This window comes from Aplidium turbinatum, chromosome 1 (assembly GCF_918807975.1).
Source record: "Aplidium turbinatum chromosome 1, kaAplTurb1.1, whole genome shotgun sequence".
In the NCBI taxonomy this organism is placed as follows: domain Eukaryota; kingdom Metazoa; phylum Chordata; class Ascidiacea; order Aplousobranchia; family Polyclinidae; genus Aplidium; species Aplidium turbinatum.
This window is the reverse complement of record NC_137472.1, coordinates 11,681,918-11,704,424: the sequence shown is the minus strand read 5'-3', so window position 1 is coordinate 11,704,424 and position 22,507 is coordinate 11,681,918. Positions and strand designations below refer to the sequence as shown.

The window sequence follows — 22,507 nt, the reverse complement described above, 5'->3', positions numbered from 1 at the left end:
TTCTAAATTAAAATTATTTCCAGCTAGCTTACTAAAACATCTTGCAATGCTTTAAAATTGTGGTTCTGCAAAAGTTTTTCCCAACCAATTGAGCAATGATTAAAACTATTCGTTCACAGTTCTTGTTCTCCGCGCGCCCTTTCAACTGTTGCTTCTGGGTAATAAACACACAATCATGATTTATTGGGCTATCTTTAAATGAGCAAGGCGGTATGACTTTCTAAAGAGTTATATGCCACAAGTATTTAGTCAAAAAATGCAGATTAGTTTTGCTTTTCGAGTTTCTTCTCTGGTAGCCTACAGCACGCAAGTAGTGACTCAACAGTTCATCTTGTCCGGAAGAGATGTAACAAGAAAAAAATAAGTAAAAAAAGGGAGTTTTACTTATTGAGTTTAGTCATGGGGTTACAGGCTCAATGTGAGTTGTTGCCCAGGTATTAAATTGTTTTGCTACCGGTACACTGACTGAATGTAGCGAATCGCAATGCTGATTTAGTGAGTCGGACTCGGCCTTGTGCTGACAGCCAAGAAAAACTCCTTTCTACATTCCGAAAGCAATGATAAGCAGGTGGCGACCACTGGGTTTAACTGATATTATTATTTTGGGAAGTTCACTGATCTCATTTTATATCACTCTTCTTAGTTCTTGATGCATCATTATAGTCCAGCAAAGTCTCTTATGGTATACTTGCGGTTAGAAAGTAGGCCAGAAGTGGTAGCCTAAGTACGGTATATAGTGATAAATTAATTTTTGGAAAGATACTAGTTTTTCGAATCGATAAGCAGCTTTATATATGCATAAAGTCCTCACGAGTATAGCCTATCGGATGACAAACTTTTCAGTCTTATAATAAGGCCTACTTGTGGCCTAACACGTGTAACTCGCCTTGCATTTCATATCCGTAAAGTGGCGATCTTGTGCTGTAGGACCGAGATTTCCAGGCTTGTTTCTTCATATGCCTAACTGCAAGGCCTTTGTAAAGGTAATTGGGCCACGGTGCTAATAAGATAAGGGCCATAAAAAGATGTTTCTAAAGAAAACAATAGAACTCTAAAGCAGAGGTCCCCAAACACTGAGTCGCAAGAACTTTCGATCGAAATGGCCGTCAAGAATGTGAGTGGGTTGAAGTTGGCTATGTTCTCATAGCCATAAACTAAATCGATTCATTACAGTGAAAGAAATTGCAATCATGCGCTTAATACGTATGAATCTTACCTATCAACTGTTGTATATCCATCCAGCAGTGACCGATACAGAGAGGGAGTACCAGGTCACGTGATCCCAAAAAAATAAAACAACACTTAAGTTTTCTACATTTTTGCAAAATTTTCTCGCTTGTTTCACCCTCTGTTTTTAACTTAACTACCGGTGACACTGGGAATGCATGGTTTCGGAAATGGATTTAAGGAATAGAAACCTACCAGTAAAGTTTTAAGAGTCCCTCAAAACCAAAGATGGCCTACCAATAACTGATTTTTTTAAAGATTTTAAGATATTTTAAGATACCAATAACTGAAAGTGTGTTTAAACCTCTATCATAAAAATGAGGTCTATAAGCAGATGTCAAACATTGCTTTTCCGATTGAAGGTCCGCGAGGCTATTCCATACCAAACCGGTCCGTGATGGTAAAAAGGTTGGGGACGGCTGCTCTAAAGAATACTGAAAAGTTTGGGTGTTCATCAGGACAATTATCGTTTCTAGCACTAGTTGCTACGTTCATCTGATGAAATTGAAAGTAAAATTAACAACAAACAAGATAGTTTATTGCTTCACTGACGTTTCGTGCACCAAAGAATAGCCTACGATGTTTGCTTCGTTTCTGGGTCTGTCTTGAAAAGTTCCCAGCCTCTGAAATAAACCCCGTTCAAAAGTAGGCTAACCTCTTGCCCTTGTCAATGTTACTAACCACCTGAGAGAGCAAAATTTTTCTCAGTATCTTTTTCGAACTGCTTCCATCTTTATGCGATGTAGCAACTGCTGTTATGAAAGACAACAAGTGTGTGATTGGAATGATCTACCTGGAATCAGCACAAAGAAAAGTCTGTGGCATGAACTAGAGGTAGGCCTACAATATTGATGAGCCTCATGGGCAAAATACGTGTCTATCACTGTCAATTCTTGCTATCCTCAACTAACGAGAAACATTCGCATTACAACAATTTCTGGGAGATAAAAATAATAGATGTACCTTCAGCGTCACAGTTACTGGAATTGAAGTAGACGATCGAATACTAATTGTGCAGTTATTACTAAGAAAATGAGTAAGTTGATTTTAGTGTCGGGATATTTCTCCTCATTTTAACAACAATTATAACTTATGATGAGGCTTTAGCATTACGTGCAAATTAGTTTTAGTTTCTTTTTCGCTTGTTGATACGTTATAGCCTAAGTTTGAGTAAAACAGTTTTTAAACAATATGAAACCGCTTGTAGTTACTATATGTAGCTTTATGAGTTTTAATAATAATGTTGTAGCTAGATATCTATTTCAGAAAAAAAAAATGATCAAAAACAAAGGTGTAGAAAGACAATGGCAATGCATGAAGATAGCCTGCATCACAGCGAGATGCTTGATCAAGAGAGAATAACGCGAAAACTTACATTTCACATAAATTATAACAATCGAATAGTTTTAAAATTTTACACCTTGCTAGATTTGTGTGTAAAATATATAAATGCTGCTATCTAGTGTTGTCATCTGTCTGTTTACATTTTTGTATCCGTCTTGCCTTCTTGTGCTTTTAAACTGCAAAATGAGGATGCTGTGGGTTTGTTCTAAATATGGTAAAGTTGCATAATGGAATAAAACAGGCAAAACAATCGAAGCACACTACTTAAAATTTGATTTTATCACCGTGATTTGTTGTAATTTTATAAAACTTCAACTTCGTTTTTCCTCAAAGATACATTTTATGACTAAGATAGTTATTGAAAGTAAGTTTTTGATTACAATATGTTGTTTAAAACATATTATTAACGTAATTTAGTAAATGTACCTTAAGTTTATACATTACAAGCTTTTTCCTACAATTTCCTCTTCTCATTCATTGAGGCTCGATCAAGAAGAGAAGACGCCGTACTCAAGTTTCACCCTTGTTTGAGATTGGTAGTTTTGAGGAAGAATCAAACTTCCAACTTGATTGGAATTGTAGACGTCCTTGACAAGTGGGAATCAAGCTCCGCCACAGTTATACTGCAATTTCTAGTATGCCGGTCTCAACCACTTGGCCACGTTTCAACACAATAAAGCTGTTATTAATTTGAGTCTTTATTGCGTTCTTGCATGGGAGGTTCGGTTATTAAACTTACGAAAATTATGAACTCGTACGATTTTTGTTGTTTAATTATATTTATCTATTTTAAAGATTTTTATTCTTAAAATTAATTTCATTTTTTGCAATGGAAGCGTTAAAAACTATAGCAAATTAAATTTATAACAATGTAATATTAGCGAAAACAGTACGAGTTAGAATGGCAGGATTAGGGTTATAAACACAAGATAATTTCTTAGAAATTGTGGTAGGCCTATTTGTATGACGTAAAGATATGCGGCACTATCAGACTACGATTTCTGATTTTGATTATAATCTGATAAAAAAAAACGCATTTCATTTTCACATGCTTTTTCTTGAAGGGGTGGCAAAATCTGAATCCGCCCCGGGCGGCACATTCCGGCATATTCCCTAGCTACGCCACTGTCTATATGGCCGGGGAAGTCAGCGTTGTCATGAAAATAAAATGTATCCTTATCTGGATCTATCTATGATGCGTCGCATTGTGATGAAAAGTTTATATTTTGCAGTTCACTTTTTTTTAGCAAACTTCAAACATATGAAACTTGGTAGAGAGTTTGCTTTTGTGAGCCATAGACAAGCAAAACAAAGTATCCGAGGGTTTAACATAATGTATTACACACAAAACAAAACGTAATAACTCAAACGTTTTCGACACGTTTTCGAAAAGTTTTAAACATATAGTCTACTTAAAAACTGAAGAAAAAAATACAGTGGGGGTGATGCGGTTGATTCAGAGATATTTAAATACAAGTAGATGTGGTTGACATTGCTGAAAAAAGTAAACACCCAAAAAAGGGTCACGCTACACCACTAATATTTTGTATACTAAATTAGAAACGCCGAATTCTGTTTGTAGTCTTTTGAGCTTAAGTCACGTAGTCTTTACATTGGTGCAGTCCTACAATCAGGAGATGGTATGTGGGACAGATTAAATAAAATTATAAAAACATAAAAGTTTGTGAGCATCAAAGGAATCTTCCATATACTTTCACTCATCTATGTCTTCCATGTATTACCAAGCCTCATTATACAAAATTTAGGCACTAAAATATTTGTACTCATCTTAGACGGAAATATTTAAAAGACTTCGCAATTATCTTAACATTGCTGAGCATTTTGTCTTAATAATATGTTGATAAAAGTCATTGCTACACTCTTTCTTCTACTGCCGTTTAGTCTGACAACCGTTGCGAGAGAGGAAAGAATTGCAGGAGTATACCGCTTCTACAAGAAGACATCAGCTTCTGACGATCCAACTTGCCTGAGACAAAATGTTGTTGTGAGACAATATGAAGGTAATCCTATATTGCTGGGCACATGTACTAATGCAATAAGAAACTAGCGTCTGAAGTTATTAACGATAACTCATACATAACTTTATGTCCAACTAGGCCAGGGGTCACCAACCTTTTTTGCATGCGGGCCACTTTGGCACTAAGGAGAGCTGTGGCGGGCCGCACTAATAAAATTTTATGTAGGTTGACGCTTATGCTAGAAAAGAACGCATTTCGTACCCAGTATCCAGCGTTACATGTTGTTCATATTTATGTTAGAATACCGCAGCAACAAAATTAATCGAACAAAGCTACTGCCAGGCCAAGCTCCTTTTACAACACTTTTGACTTTTTTTAACAATGCCTAATAAACGAGGCCACTTGTTTTGTGCACTTATAGCGAGGCGAGCGGTTTCATCAGAATATTCATCGCCAAGCAAGAGTGGTGTTGTTACTTCGCTTCGCAAAAGATATCTTGCAATTAACAGTTTCAGTAAACAAGGAAATGTTTGACACATCGCAATACAGGCAACAATAGTGACCTGCAAACATATCAGCGAAAAAGAGGCTCCAATAACATGGAAAAAGAAACCAGGTACCATGAAACAAACGCTTGGGGAAATCACCGAAAAATTGTAATTCTATCGTAATTCATGAACAGTCTTCTTTCTAAAAAAAGCAATGATTTGGTTTTTCATCCTTTTTGTGAGAGTCTATAAAACCGTCTTTCCTTTATTATTGACAACTCTCACTTACGGTGCTTATCAGCATGGCAAGAACTGTTGATTAACAACATTTTGCAATACTTGCTTCGGCAGAACATATACTAAAATTGGACCGATACAGAGAAGATTAGCATGGCCCTGCGCAAGGATGACACGCAAAATCGTGAAGCGTTCCATATTTCTTAAAAAAAAAACGTTTTGCGATACTAAGCTAAATATTTTCATAATACAATCAGAAAACGTCTTTAAATTTATATATAATATTTTGCCAATTTATTATAAATTGAGTTGGCACACCGACCTATTTTGCCAACAAAAACTTGCATAAAGGTCATACTGCTCAGGAAACACAATAACGGTGAAACGCACACTAGTGTTTACGTGGCACTTGCAAACTTAAAATAAGCAACCCTATGCTCACAGACAATTTCGAAATTCGAAAACAGACGTTTTAATCAACCACTGGGGCAGTGTGGCTAGACATCGCATTGGAATAACTTTAAGCAACCCCCACCAAGAACTATAATCTTATTGGTTGGTCGGTGGAATCGTATGCAAAGCGAAAATATGCTTCTCGGAAAGTGTTTTTTGCCTTCATGCTCTTTAACTCCTTAAGAAAAGTATTTTTTGTTATACTTGTACGCTGATACCTTCCGCGGGCCGCAGCGATACAGCGTGGCGGGCCGCATGCGGCCCGCGGGCCGCCATTTGGTGACCCCTGAACTAGGCTATTTTCTGCACTTTATTCACTATAGGCTACGTGATGGATAATGAAATAAAACTTATTTAAGTAATGACTCTATGAGAAAACATATTTTGGATCTCATTTTGAAATATTTTACTCCATAAGCATAATATGTTATATTTATTTATCATTTATTGAAGTAAAATATAAGTGATGTAAAGGGAGATTAATAGTAGATAAATGGGATTTCCATCCACGTCTATTATGTTATTGCAAATTTAAATGTGATTACTGAATAAGTGATTATGTTTTCGATCAATTTTGTGAAATTATTGTTTCAGATGAAATATTGTCACTGCAAAAACAACTGAAAACTCAATCAGGTAATAAGTTAAACATGTTATTATATAAGTTATTATAATATATCATATGATATAATAATCATGTAATATAATATAGCCTAATATAGCCTATATAGTTCTATTTGAATATGAACCTTCTGATGATTCTCTTTTAGGTGAAACAAGCTGTTAAGAATTCAGATAGTAATAACTATATTTGATTTAATTCGCTCTGCTTTGTTTTTTTGCTTAGCATTGAGCACTTTTTGTAGTATTAATAGTTTTCATTGTTTTAGCCTATATAGTAATATATAATATCTTAATATAGTTATTATAAGTTTTACTGGCTTTGGCTATCTATACAACGTAAAACATGGAATGTAAGATAAAAATATCCAAAAAATTAAAGAAATTGCTACTTGTATGATAATATGAATGAACACAGTGTAGGCCTATCAGGGCTGTCTGGGATAATTTGACCCAGATGCCAATGAAATCATCGGCCCTCAAATTAACGCCCTTCTGATAAAAAGGCACCAAACTAAAGTAGGCTATATCCAAAGAATACGCGGTGGTTTCTTCAAATTTCTAGGCCCTTTGGGAAGATTGTTGGTCTCTAAATCGCCATGTCAACGCTACTGCAACTTATTGGTTCACTACCCTTAGTCAAGAGCTCAAACTTCAGGGTTGACTTGCCTTTTTATGTTTTCTTTTGATTGTCTTTTATAGACAGGCTACGATATGCTGATAGACAAAACTAAATCAAAATAGCTCCATCCATGTGTAGGTTCGAGTTTGTCTTTGGACAAGTAATTGTGTCTAACTGTCTAATCAATGGGTTACATTGGGTTAGTAAGATATACTCAAAATCATGATTTCTGCCTAATCTGATTACATGGTAAACTGATATGATACTGTATTATAGGCTACTTTAGCGATATAGATTGAAATAAAGGATGGTAGGCAATGATGAACAGGTGTTAGGCTAGATCAGCAAACAACAGCTGGGTACTCGAAGTCAAATACAAAATAAAATTCTCGATTTTATGACCGTTGTTTTAAGCTTCTTTACACAGCATTTGTATTCGTATTTCAGATAACATTTCAGCATTCGAGGCACGATTGCAATCAACTTTTTCAGGTGATTTACAAAACCAACATGTGCTGCAAAAATAATGCTATTCAAATGGTAATCTACATTTGAACATTCACCACATCTGAATGTTAATATTACAGCATAACTGACCCAACTGCTCTTATTAGTTGTTTTATCCACAAATGCCTGATATCAAGTATTTGATCTCTCTTCCACCATGTTCAGTGAAGAACATTGTTCACAGCATAAGCTGAAATTTGAACTAGAAGCAATTCATATAACTTATATTCAATCTATTTGAATGTGGTACGTTTTTTTAAACTGAGCACTAGTTTTTTCTCCAAGTAGGCTAAATACACAGACATTTAAGCTAACAGGAATCGTTCTGTTAAACGTCATAAGCAAAGACTCGATGAAATATGATTGCCAATCTCAAGATAAATACGTGTGACTTGACTCGTACGGATTATGGCATGTTGACGGGTGGCAATTGACTAGTAGACCGTACGGTCGTCTCATATAGCATGTTGGCATATGTAGCATGTTGGCATATATAGCATGTTGGCATATAACATGTTGATACACGATTTAATGATGATCTAACTCTTTTCTTAGCAATGCGCAATGGATTTCAAAAGTTAGATGATGGGTGGATTGGGTTGTTCAATGGATATCAATACAAACTGTTGGCTACCACACAAGACTACACTGCCAGCAAAGCGCTTTGTAGCAGCTATGGAGCTGAGATAGCAGTTTACGGTATCAGAGACTTGGGAACTAGAAGGTAAAATATAGCGTGCATGTGTAGGCTATACGTTTATAAGATTATCATTGTCAACAGCAGTGCACGTATTCGAAATAGATTGCCTACGTATTTGTATAGCTAACTGCGTGAGCAAGTAGGCTAGATGATGTATTTAAAAACGTGTGGACTGCTTTTATAAGTTTCATTTTCATTGAAAAAAAGAGAATTTCGACACTTTAAACCCTGATTAACAATTTTTTTCATTTTCATTATATGCAATTTTTTCTCAAAGCACCACCAAGATCTTTTTTTGTCGCTTCCAGGCTAATTTCCGGTTGGTAAAGATCGAGATCAGCGTTCTTTAACCCTTTTGTTATCGCAGAAGCCTTGATTTGCTTTCGCGTTTGTCGCAGACACCCAACTAATTAAAATTAAAAGCTATAGCGTTTTTGTTAATAGCATAACAATGAACAAGTTGCACAACAACAATCAATCTTAGCTTACTTTTTCGGCTATTGACTGCACAACTTCTTCTTTAACTAACCGGCCTACTCACTGTAGAGTGTGAATGTGGCACAGTGATCTAAAATTTAGAATGACGTGTGAATATACTGAAGTAAGAAATGAATTTCCTTAAAAAAACGAGGAATCTTCGCAGAACCATTTAAAGTCACGGAACCCCACCATGTTCCGCCATTTTAATGTTCTGAAGAAGCCCTGTTGAAGAGCATTGATCTAGATCTAGATTAAGTGGACGGAAATAGCAAGGAAACCGCCGTGTGTCCGCAGTCACGTACGGCCCCGCCATTTTCTTTCTAAACATTGTGCTAGTGTCCTCACCACGTGGAAACAGCAACCGATAATTTTCTTTCTTTTCTTGGAAGTATACGGCTACTACATTATTTTTGCTATGGTAGAAAAGGATATAATGATTTTATAACTTAAACGTCAGAAATTACCATGTATATCTCACCAAAGCGCAGCGACCAAAGCAGTGGCTGACACATATTTGCTGTAGGCCACAGTGTATTGTCCTACTAATTTCTTATGTTGAAACACTTTGTTCACTGTCTTCTTAGAATCATCAAAAATGCTTTAGACCTCGAATCCACTGTATTTATCGGGATGACCGATGCAGAGATTGAAGGCACGTGGAAATGGATTAATGGAGACATTTTGACTGCTGGTGAAAATTATTGGGGATTGAATGAACCAAACGGTGGAGTTCCACACGACTGCGGATTTATGGGACCCGACCTGTACAATTACGATCATTCTTGCGCCTCTGCACAGGCCGCTTTATGCGAGAAGGAATGGAATTAAACCCTTTGGTTCTTAACATTCCTGAATGACAATAGAAATTCTCTGATTTATTGCTGAAAGATATTTAGCCTAAGTATGGTCACCATTCGCCACAATGCTGTTATTTATTTTTACACTTCGAAGTGTAATTAAACATCCCTGTTAATTCAGTAGCCTAACTTTTTTTGATGAATTGTGAATCAACTTTGAAATGAATCGTTGGTGTGATTATGTGATACATTGTAGCTACATTTTATGTGGATAAACATTAACATAACATTTAACTAATTTATTGCGGTAATTTTATATCACAACGTATATCACACATTATCTCTCATGACGTAAATTAATAATTATATTTATAATTAGTTAGTTAATCATTTACCAACGAAACAAACAAAAGAAATCATGACATTACATATCCGTCCCGTTAGCTCAGTGGTTAGGCGCCCGGTTCAAGATCACGCGGAGCAAGTTCGACTCTCGTTGTGTGCGCTTGAGCAACGGATTCTAAGGACTGCTCTCCGTTCATCGGCACCTACAGTAAATGGAATAATTTCTCGGCAACAAGACTTCAACAATCGGAAAACTTTACTCTACCAATCTCGGTAATCGGCCCTGCGTCAAGAGCCTCTGCAAGTATGCGAAACTACCAGGAATAACCTATCAAGGCTTTATCAGTCCGAGGATAAAGATTCAAAACTAAGCAAACCAACCATCCTTACATTTCGATAAGTTTGAATATGGTCATGCTGCAGTCATCAGGCTACTTGCGTAGGCAGGGGCGGATCCAGGTATTAACGTTAGGGGGGGGGGGCGATGTCATTGTTATTTAGGCAAGTGATCAGCCCGGCACAAACAACGACGGGGGTCTCCCCTAGAAAATTTAGGTTGAATTTGATGAGTTCCGAGAGCATTTCGAACACAAATTATGAGAAATTGAAATTCTATAACTTAAAAAACCTTCAACAATGCTGTTGTTTAACAAAGGGAGGGATGAAGAGCTGATATACCCTTGCCACGTCAAGTTGAAGCCTGAGCAACCTAGCCGCATTTATAGTTGAGACTGAAGGTTTCACTCTTGATTGTTTCACGGCAATTTAAAAATTGACCTCGGAAAGATAATAACAGGTAGCCTAATTCTGTCTTCCCAATATTGATGCAAACATTGAGGTTATAGACTTACTATATAACTTCGAGGTTTTATTCCTCTGACAAGTTTTGAATTGTTACAAAGAGCAATGAGGAAAGGTTATGCATACATTCAACATATAATGAGCAACAAAAGTGGGGGCCAGGTCAAAACACTGGGTTATGCTCCACCCCCCGTAGAATCGCCACTATAGGCTAGGTATCGATTGTAAATTTTTATTTTGGACCAGCGAAACACTACAATTTGTACAATAGAATGGCAGCTAAACATAATTTAATGACGACCAAAAGATATAGGCCTAGTCCTCCTTAAAACGTGTCATGCACGGTCGCTGCACCAGACAAAAAAGAGACTAACAATAACAGAAACAACTATTTCTGTGGACTTCACAAATAAAATGAAAATAAAAGCTACTTTGCCGGTACGAGTAACACTAACAGGTGTCGTACCTTTGACTACAACACAAAGTCAAGTTTGCGGTTTCTACTGTTGGCAAATCGATTTATCACGGAGTCTGTGTCAATTAAAATGTCCCGATGCTGGTATCGTAAGGCCAATCCATTCAGTGTTTCCTCGCCGATGTTGTTCCTCAGCCAGGTTTTCAACGACCGAAGAAATGAACAGCTTTTTGCGGCTGATGCTACGCTGACTGGCAAGGTTAATAGTATTTTTAGAAGAGAGTGTACGATTGTGTACACATTTTTATCACACGGTTGTAAAGCTTCTTCTGCAGTCATCGGTAAGACTGCAGCAGTCGCCAGAACAGTTTTATTTTCCCACTTCTCCTTCCATAGTTGGTTCTCTGAACATAGAGCAGATTCCACCAAATGACTTTTGTCAATGCTATCGGGTCGGTACTTGAGCAATTTCGTGGTAGCAATGATGTTAGCTGTCAAGATGCTAAAGTCTCATTGAAAAAAAATTGAGCTTTGCTGTTTCTAGATGCAATTTCAAGGTAGAATTCCAGATAGGCTAGGTTGGTTGACGGAGCAGGTTTTGCAACTTTGACGGTCAGACGTGGAACTAAAACCATTGGTTCGTCAACTGCTCCGTCAACCAAAAATCTGCTCCGTCAACCAACTTATCTAGGCTAAGGGATTTCTGGCTATGCTCTACAGTGCCGGCAAAAAGTTTAGTAACTTTTTAAATTTTAGTAATTTCGTTCGGTAATTAGACTCTGCGATGAAATAATAGCCTTATACTATGTTATTATTATAGCCTACCCTAGCCTAACCTAATCTTTGAAGATGGCGAAAGACTTATTCAGCATTGCTTTCGACATGTTGTTTTCCAAATCGTATACATATAAATGAACAATAAAGCTACTTTCTTGGGTTTTAGGGGGGGCGATCGCCCCCCTCTGGGTCCGCCCCTGTGCGTAGGCGACCTATGGCGGTAGACCTCACGCTATCAGTAATAGCACCAACGTCTCATTGTAAACAGTTGACAACTTTAAGCAATTTTTTTGATGAACATTCTTCCATCCTACACTACATACGACAAATATCTTGCTTCAGCCTTTCAGCTGGGTGTTTCGCCAATCATTATTACCTAACTGGGTTGCTAGCGACCGTATGCATGTTTTTGACTAAAGTTGTAGCCTACTTAAAATATTATGTGAACTAAGAACGGATAGGGTAGCATGTTAATTTTAATCAACAAAACAGTTAACAATTGTAAAAGAATAACAGAAGATAGTTCAAACTAGCAAATAACAAAGTGTCAGTAGCAAATTTACCCATAGATGTGTCGCTAGTGACGCAAATGAAAATTTGCAAGCATTTATATTTTCACTGTCATCAGTCAAAATCTCGTCTTAAAACTGGATAGTCTATGTTGTCATGTTAAAAAGTATTCTTCAAATGACTCGCAATATCACATGATCTATAATTAACATAAGAAGTATTTTTCATGAGGGTTTTAACAGTATAAATCTTACCAATACATCACTTTGTGCTCCTCAATGAATTGCAACCCACTGATTTTTGTTCAGCTGTTTTATTTACATAAGGCTAACATAAATATTATCACTCAAGCAGTATACAAAAAATGCACATATTGCAAATGTTTTGTACAGCTATCATGCCAAATAGCGCAAATACATCCCTTTTGAAATTTGTTTGATCCATGCTGCGTGGGGGAATGACATCCGATAGAATCAACAAGCAAGGGAACAAGAGGCACGAAGTGAAATGAGTTAGTGAATGAGTTCAACAGCGAGAATGATTAAGAAAAACTAATGCTACATTATGTTCTCTAGTATGGGGTAGGAGAATACGACGTGCTCATACAAGATGATTGGTAAATACTTGGAGATGTGGCTACTAAATGTTACTACTAAATACTTAATTGGCTCCTTGGAGAAGTGTCCGAATTTGTCACATTTTGACTACCGTTGTTTCTAGTGACTGACTGAAATTTTCTGAGGTTTGATTTACTGTTTGCTGACTTATGATATAAAAGCTTTTTTTGCCTTGGAGAAGCAGTAAAATACTGAAAAAAGTAAGGTAGAGACGTTCCATCAGCTAGCAGTCTGACAAAAATTTTATAAATCAAATTTTCTTGAAAATAGAAAAACTGGAAAATCTACAGAATGCAATAATTCAGGTAGTAGGCTATCTCTAAAGAGCCGTGTTAACCAGTTTCCTTTTATTGCCCCCTCCCGCCTACATTCTAATGCTACACTCACCTTGCCAATTTATAAACCATAGATTATTCGAATAATATTTTTGAACGTTGAGCTATGTTAGTAGTCCAATAAAGGTCATAAGAGAAAAAAGGGTGTGGTTTAAGCCAGGGCTTCCAAAACTTTTTTGCTCGCGACCCCTTTTAATCTCATAAAATTTTCAGCGACCCTTTACGGTTAAAAGGATAAACAATGCGAAATATAGAATATTTCAGATGAATCATTTTCAATCTTTTGTTTCTAGATGTTTAATTTTTTGATGAACACTCCAACTTTAGATGTCAATGTAAAAACATAGATGTTTTTTCCTTGGAAGAACAGTTTCAATTCGTACCCCTTTTTCAAGCAAACCTGACAAATAGCATAATTTGAAAAGCCTTTCCAAGAACGTCTTTACAAAACGGCGGACAAAGTCTAAACTTTTTTCCGTTGGAAAAATCATGAATTAATTTTTTAACAATAATAACTTTTTTAAAGCATTGGTTTTAGTTTTGAAATCCTCATTTACAATGCAGCAAAGAGGGTTTTAAACTCCTATTCCATATTTCACTATATAAATTTACAAAATACAGGTAGCCTATGAGTGCACGACTTGTAATAAAGTTAATAACTTTCACAGCATCTTGCACATGTGTTAATATGCAGTGCGTTGTGTAAAATTTGTATACTTTCTGCGACCCCTCAAGGGGTCGCGACCCCCACTTTGGGAAGCCCTGGTTTAAGCAACTCTATAAAGCTAGTGGGACATGAAAAAAGTAATTTAGACCACTACAATACAGCAAGAAAGGTTTGCAACAAATAATATGTGAAGTTTTGTACGAAATCAAACTCATCACTGGTAGGTAGGCACAACAGATCTACAAAAGATTTATTTTCAACATTAATTAACGCTCAAACAATGATACAGTAAGTTATGTCATTAAACTTAGCTGGAGGAGACAGTAGCGTGAATACGAAAATCAAAACATTTAAAGATTTTTATGCAAAGAGATATGAGAAACTTTGACCGAAAAAGGTAGTTTGAACTAGCCTAAAATAGGAATTGTATGCATCAATAAAATTATTGGCTTGATCAGGCAAGAATAAGATTATTAAAACTGATATGTGAATTTAATCTTAGTGTCTTTAAATTTCTCGTTGAAGATCGCATCCACGCGTTCCGATTGGGCCACAGTGAAGTAGTCTTTCCATCCACCAACTCCACCTAAAGATATGTTTTTAAGATATATAACAAATACAGTAGCAGATGTTTTGGTATCTTCTCATTCCGTAGCAGTAGCCTATTACTCAATAAACAAATATACATTTTCAAATTAAAGCTTAGAAATAGTGCTAAAAATGTTTAAATTTGTTCGGAAAATACGTTAAAATTAACTATAAATCTGCTTGTATGTTGACTTATGCAACTACCTTTTCGCATAATAATTCCAAGCACCTCTGCTTCTGGGGCTTCGCTCTGTGTTCTCCTTTCCTTCATTTGATCAAACGTGCACGCGTCTGCAATTTTCAAAGCTCGCTCATCTGTTAATGGTACTTCTAAGAACTGGGCCAGTGCCTTTACTTGCCCCACAAGATCCTGTTAAGAAAATGATAAATATATTAAAACTGTTACAAAGTACTGTTACAAAAAGCTAAAAGAAAAATTCTAACGTTAATGCAAAATTTGTTTGGGTGCATAAGATTTTGTAATAGGCTACAATCAACGTTATGCGGATTATAGAAATAAAAACGCAATTTTGACAACACAGAATAAGACAAAAAACACAATCAGACCTTTTTCATATCTTCAAAGAAAACAAAGGAAACATTCTTTTTGTCCAAATGTTGATACCATGAAAGAATATGTTCAGGATACCATTCACCTGGTTTTGACATCATTGGAAAGGTACCTGCACACCAAAATGTTAAAACTAAACCCGCTGAAAGTTATGTATTGTTTTCTTTATTGCTGTTTTGTATAATTTTTCATGTCCTTTTCATTTTTGTCATTTTTTATAGTTAGGCCAGTTATAAAACTTAGTATGGCTTTATTTACGGTTGAGGATGTAATTTTTAATTATTATATTATTTTACAAAACTTCATTCATGCTGAAAATTGAACTATAGGCTGTTCACCACGCATTTAGTTAAATAGCATGATGCGTTTTACTGGTGCAAATTAAGTTAAACTATCACGACATCTATAAAGTGACAATCTGCTTTATTCCGACGTTTCGTCAATTAGACACGACTGACTTTTTCAGTGAGCTAGACCAGGTATAGTGACTACCTGTCTAGCATGGCAAAACACAGGACCATGTTGCTGAAATCAACTAAGCATACAAAATGCTATGTTACGCATCATGTTATTTAACTTCTTTCAGTTAGTTGGTTGGTAAATGAATTGACTAATATAGACTGATAGACAGAAAGATATACCATAGACAAATAATTGCTAGTAACTTGATGGGATTGAATTGCGTAATTCATGAACAATACACAAAATAAAAGATAAATACTAAAAGATAATAACCACCACGATGAGTTTGTTGTATAGTAATAAGGCGTTCAGTCTAGTATCAGGCATTGAAAGACAAAATTCAAACGTTTTCGGCAAAACTTTCTGCTCTCATCAGGAAAATAACTTAATTCATCTAAAAAAACAAAAAAGACAACAACATTTTTGTTGTCGCTTTTTGTTTTTTCAGATGAATTAAGTTATTTTCCTGATGACGAAAGAAAGATACTAAATTAGAAGTGAAAAGTCTTAATTTGACCAAGTGGAAGATTTTCCTGGACATTCATGACGTCACACCATTGATTTCACCAATATGTGATAAAAAACTTAAAAACAACGTCATTAAAGGCTATAATAAGCTCTATACGCTAAAATTCTGAACAATAAAATCTCACTTACCGTTAATAACATGGTTGAAAAAAGTGTCCCAACCAGAATTAACCATCGACTTGATTGACTCAAGGTTACTTTGTGGCATTTTCTGCGCAAATTTATACCAAGAAACTATTTGGTCTTTTGGATTCCGGAGTACGTAAACAACCTGTCAAATGATAATATTCGTTTAATAAACAAATCCAACGTATTCTATGCACCACATTTACAAATTGTATTGATTTAAATAGGAAAATGTCTTCTGCATCTTGCTGTGTGGATTGCGGGTTGTTAATCCAAATATTTGGTAACATAAATCTACTGATGAAAGAATTTTTTTTTTTATTTTCAAAAATCATCATCAGTCGACATCTCCGCTTGTGGCAGACTGCGCATGAACATGGGTTGTTTGCTTCCAAGAGATGGTGACTTTGAGCTAAATCGCCTAGTGTCGCCAAACTGAGTCCGGTTCATAATATTATATGAATGTGAATGTTGTCTTGCATTGTTTTAGTTTAAATGCTAACGTACAGTAGGCTATGTGTGCTACTGTATAATGTATATGGTCATCGAAATGCCACGTGGAAAATCAATTTGATTATACAGGCTGTAGCGGACGTTGTATAGATTTGACTATCCGCCCAACCAGTGGCGGCTGGTGCCATGTTGCTGCAGCCCTACCTGAAAGAAAGAGAAGAGGAAAAACATGTTTTCCTCTGGCGTTTTTCCGACCCGGTTACTTTTTTCACTTAAGAATTGCGGATCGAAAATTAAAATATTAAAAATTTCGTTTGGCAACACCGATTTTGGGCAAACTTTTTTGCAGCCCGAGATTCTGGATTTCAAGCGCTCTGATTGGCTAAAAATTATCCTTCCATCTCTTTTGGTATTCTACAGCAATTTTTGAATCTGTTGGGGCTGGATGGAAAACAGCCCTATCTAACCGAATAACTTTACATACTTTTTAAAGTTAGTTTTGATTTTGCATTGCAGCAATAAGCCATGAAAGTAGAAGTGTTAGCTGTAGAGTTAGGGTATTCAACAGGTTATAGGAAGTGCTAGGGCATCTCATAATCACTTGAACCTTGTATGCAACGGTTAGGCTAGTCAAGGCTAAGCTGAATACTAGTAAAGTTTGTCTCCAAAGCAATACTGTTAGTTTTTATAAAATACAGCTTAGGAATATCAACTTTTCAACAAAGTTTGAATGCATTTTTTCAAAATTTGGTGTAAAAACATACTCAGAACGCACCAAATTTAATGCAATATTTCAGAATTTTCTAGGGGGAGACCCCCGCGAAATCGTTTGCAGCCCCCGGCCAATATTTATTGTTCATGATGTGTTTCTCGGTGAGCGAGTTTTAAGTGCGATTTAGATGCGCTCGAAAAGACTTTGATTCGACACATATACAGCATAAAGAACCATGGGCAGAGTTTTGGCGAAGCTCATTTAAGTAATAAGTTTACTATCTTCAAATGCAAATAAGATGATTTTGCTCGTTTTTGGTTATAGCCATGTTGTTCGCCAACAGACGTTAGCCGAGATAAGGTAAGCAAGCTCTAGAGTAGTCTAGTCTAGACCATGGCTACCTAAAGATACTGCCTGATTTGTCACATTTTGCAGAAATTTCCAGGTTTTGCTAACTTTTGGCGAATGTTTAAATAAATTTTTCTAAAAATTACATTTTTACGCTTTCTGTTTTCCCCAGATGACACAATAGGTTTTAAGATCCTCAGATGTTGAAAGACAAAGAAAATTTGATTTCCAAGATTGTAGTCAGACTGTTAATTTTTCAATAAAAGTCTGATTCAGCGTTTATCAACTTTTTCTCGTTTGCTACTGCTTCCCCAAGGCAACAAAAAGCTTTTACATCATTAGGAGACAGCTAAAGGTAAAATAATTCCAGAAAATGTCACTCAAACAGTAGCAGTAGCTATAATCAAAATCTGCAAAATGTGACAAATCAGGCAACATCTCCAGGTGGCCATGTCTAGACCAATCACAATAGCACTGTAAAAATATAGGTTACCGTAGCCTACAAAAGCTATTATTATCTTAGAAGTAGGCTACTCAATATTTACGCTATAAATTTTACAGTTCTGTAACTATTTACCTTTGCGTCTACTTCTTTGATTTTTTCAAGATTGATCAGAGGAGCAGGAAGATGAGAACCGATCAGCCGTCTTTTTATTGGAAGTTTATCCAGCATATCAAATTTTTCATCTGAAAATGGTGAGGTAAAAATATAAACAATTGAAAACAAGCCACATTGCAGTAAACTTTAAGAAATGCAAATATTAAACACATGTTGTATCCATTGTGTTCTGTTAATTATAAATTACAATTCAATTAACGTTCAATTTATTTATTATTAGTAGGCTAAACAATAAATACTATTACTATATACCAGTGGTTCTCAAACTTTTTTTTGTTGCGACGCTTCTGGAAAAGTTTTCTGGACTTGCGACGCACCAGCAAATAAAAGTAAATGAAAAAACTTATGATTAAAGTTTTGTTTATTGATACAACAACAAAAAGAAATGCATATTATTTAATGTGACGTGTGGGCTTTTTAGTTCATTGAATCTTGGGAGAATTTTTGAAATTGCCACTCGCATTTCTCTTTCAGTATTTATTCGTGATCGATATTTGGTTTTATCACCACCAAGGCAGAAAATTTTGCTTCACATAAATACAACGTAGCGAATGGGATAATAATTCGCAGTGCTTTCTTTCATCAAACCTGGATAATCGTCATTCATTGAATCCAAAAATTTGCCGGATTTCCTACGACGAAAGGATTGCGAATCCATTCGTAGTTTGAAAATTTTTCCGGGAAGTATTTTGCAAATTTCGACTCGAGCCTGGACAAATGTAAATAAATAAGCCTATGCTTCGCAAATTTGAAGGGAAAAAAACGCACTTGCAACCTCAACTCTTCACTGTGTTTTCAAAATGAAATTACACCAAGAAAAATGATTCGAAGCTTTTAATTTTTTTTTTTTTTGAAGGATAGACATCCAACACTACTTTAGGGTATCAGCAGTGGCAAATATTTAGTTGATTGCGGTGTAATCAGCTAAATGCATGGGACACATGTGTCCCAGCGGTCCTCAAAGGTTTAACCTAATTTTTATAATCTTAAACTGAGTTCAGCCAAGAAACGGAAGTATTCTGCGACGCCCTTGGAAAAGTGAAACGACGCACCAGGGCGTCGCGACGCACAGTTTGAGAACTACTGCTATATACTATAAAAAGTTCTCAATGCCAAGTAAAAAACCAAGCAGGAAAAATCTATATTAATTCTATTTATTCTATTCTTATTTATTCTTATTATTTGTTATTATTTATTTATTATTATTTATTCTATTCTAAGATTCTATTTGAATAAGGACCTTCTGATGATCCCCCTTTTAGGGTGAAACAGGCTATAGAGGATTTTATTAGTAGGCCATGTGTTTTTATATAGCTCATTGCTGTATCCATCAAAAATGTACGTTGCTCTCAACGCTTTGCGAACAGACAGTATTAGCGCAGCCGAGTAGATTTTTATTCCGAATTTATTCATTTGCTGGCTGCCAAGCAAGAATAATATTCAACACAATTTTTTTTAAATGTTTTGATTTAAATCGACAGAGGCAAACTCACACCTACCGTTTCAGAAGCAAGCACTTTCGCCTAGACAGTTTGCAGGCTAATACGTACGTGGATATATTATAGGCTTACTTACATGAATACATTACACTTACATGAACACATTACACTTACATTGATACATTACACTTACATAAATACATTACACTTACATGAATACATTACACTTACATGGATCAATTTCTATTACTTTGAAGGGTAACGGCAAACCATTGTACAATTTCTTTTCTTGTTCATCTTCAAATAAAATTTGTTGAATAACTTCCATTGTCCAATTAGTCCCTGTAAATATTATCAAATATGTTATAATATATAACCTATATATGGCACAATGTAACTTGTGCTTGTATATATTATAGCAGTTAACAAACACGAGTATTTCTTTTCTACCGGAATACATTTAACCAACTACATGACAAATAGCGCAATTTGCAATGTAGCCTGCTTGTTGGTTACTTTGGTTGTTTCTTTGCACTAACAATGATATCCTATCATATCATGGCGATCTATACTACTGGCTTTCCCAACTTGGCAACAGCCAAATAATGTGGGGGCCTATACGAAAATTCAATTTACAAACTGAGATAAGTGTTATAACATAATAATCAGCAATTTTCATCGGTCAAGTAATGTTTTTTAGCCTTAAAATTGTAAATACAATGCTAAAAAGTAATTATAAGATGTCATATTATTAAATAAGTGGCAAGAAAGCAGGACAATAGCTACATGTTAAGAATACTATGAGAATCAAAATATCAACAGAATCAAGGTACACGAAATCAAGAGTGATCCAACTTTCAAAACACTCAGTAGGCCTATATATGTTAAAAAATTCGTTTTCTAATCCAGAAGTATTCGTTTGTTGGTAATAATTCATGCAAAGACGCCTTTTTTACGCCTAATACCTGTTAGTTGCCAAAACTTAATAGGCCTCCACATTATTTGGCTGTTGCTACGTTGGGAAGGCCAGTAGTATAGATCGCCATGTATCATATGTAATTTGTTCTCGTTTAAACACCTTTTTTGTTTTATTTGTTTTTGCCATTTTTCTTTTCTAGTTTCAGTTGTATTTGAAATTATTTTAGATGAAAGTCTGTAATTTCGCTCTTATTGTATGTCTTTTTACGCATCCCAGTTGTAGAACAAGCTTAGATCTTCCAGTATAAAACGATTACGTGTTGCTTACAATGATTCTTTCAGAATATTGCACAATTTGCCTCGTTATATCAGTGCCCGTGATTATCAAGTAATGAATAATAGAACAACGTTTGATGCTTTATTGGGGAAAAACATGTTTTCGTTAATCAACCGTTGCATACACTCCTCAAATCGCTTTATATTAAACCTGATGTCATCTGATTGTTTTTATCGTTCTGAATATTAGACTGAAGGCCGATCTGTTAAGTGTTTATTTATATTTTGCATGGGCTCCATCCAAGGGAGGGGTAAGGCTGGTGATCACCCCCCACACTCATTGGGGTGGTTGGAATAACTAGGACGAGTTGAAAGTTGTTGTTGAAATGAGTATGACGATTTTAGCCCACTGTCCAAAAATCACCCCCCCCCCCGAATTCTGAAAGTAGATGGAGCCCCTGATATTTTGTGTAATTTTGAGTAACCTTTGTGTTATTGTTACCATTCAAATTACGGCTTAGTTTTTGGCACTTGAACTGGAAATCCAAAAAGCGTCTGGCAATACTGGTAATTGGAAAAAGATTATAATTTTTTATCGTAATTTTAGGAGTTTTGCAGTGATTTGAGATTCATTGACCACACTTTGGCAATTTAGATTCTCAAAACTATCATTTCAAAGGGAATAAAGTAAATTTAGCGTAGAGTTCAAAATCAAAGCTACATCGGCCTTCAGTCAGGCCTCCAGTTCGAACGTTGTCAAAACATGTGTAATGTGTATGATTGGTTTGGTTTTGAATCTTTATCCTCAGACTGACAAAGCCTTGTAATCCTGGTAGTTTCGCATAGCCTATACTTGCAGAGGCTCTTGACGCAGGGCCAGTTACCGAGATTGGCAGTGAAGTTTTCCGATTGTTGAAGTGTTCTTGCCAAGAAAATGCGTTGCTCAAGCGCACACAGTTGCGAAAGTCGAACTTGCGCCGCGCGATCTTGAGCCGTGCATGTAACCCAGGTGTAACCACTGAACTATTGTTATGGTTAACACATTCAACAGAAAAAAGCATTACATTTTGATGGGCGACTAACTAAATAACGTTAATTCAACGAATAAACTAATCATTAAATAAGGATTTTAACAATGAAAAAGTTTTTCAGAATTTTAATTGTATTTATTCTACTTTGAGCAATGTTTTCAAATATTGACAAAATTTAGTTACCGAGTTTGACGCTTGAGGCCTACACTTAAAGAGTGTAAGCTGTCCTTATCATAGGCCAAATTCTCACCTGTTTTGGGGTACGACACAAGATAAACATCTCCTTTTCTTGGCTGGTAATTGTTGTATGCGTATTCCGCAGCTTCAGTGGAGAACCCAGCCATAAATTTATAACCTTGTAAATCTTTCCAGCCTTCACCTTGTACTTCATTTTGCAAAAAGTTTTTCATTAGTTCTGCGGTCTTTTTTAAGACAGAAAAGTCATTTTCAGAAAATATACCTTGATACAGTTTGAACATTTCCATGACCTTTTTTGAAGTATTGTCATCTACAC

At 35.8% G+C, this 22,507-nt stretch overlaps 2 protein-coding genes and 1 non-coding gene across 3 annotated transcripts; 2 read left to right on the top strand and 1 right to left on the bottom strand.

The window, feature by feature from the left end:
- The first annotated feature begins 4,426 nt into the window (after window positions 1–4,426).
- On the top strand, window positions 4,427–9,486 carry LOC145776877 (CD209 antigen-like). Its single transcript, XM_082588123.1, has 3 exons — window positions 4,427–4,592; window positions 8,034–8,202; window positions 9,243–9,486. Exons 1-3 carry the CDS (start codon window positions 4,427–4,429, stop codon window positions 9,484–9,486), a joined length of 579 nt encoding a protein of 192 aa, XP_082444249.1.
- On the top strand, window positions 5,376–5,479 carry LOC145785302 (U6 spliceosomal RNA). The gene has a single exon (XR_014291155.1). It is a non-coding gene; the product is annotated as a U6 spliceosomal RNA (small nuclear RNA).
- Window positions 9,487–12,606: 3,120 nt separating the features above from the next.
- On the bottom strand, window positions 12,607–22,507 carry LOC145774254 (amine sulfotransferase-like). The gene is made up of 7 exons (XM_082585449.1): window positions 22,244–22,507; window positions 20,000–20,110; window positions 18,288–18,397; window positions 16,201–16,342; window positions 15,078–15,193; window positions 14,715–14,880; window positions 12,607–14,508 (listed from the first exon to the last, which is right to left on the bottom strand). Exons 1-7 carry the CDS (start codon window positions 22,476–22,478, stop codon window positions 14,396–14,398), a joined length of 993 nt encoding a protein of 330 aa, XP_082441575.1. The 5' UTR covers window positions 22,479–22,507; the 3' UTR covers window positions 12,607–14,395.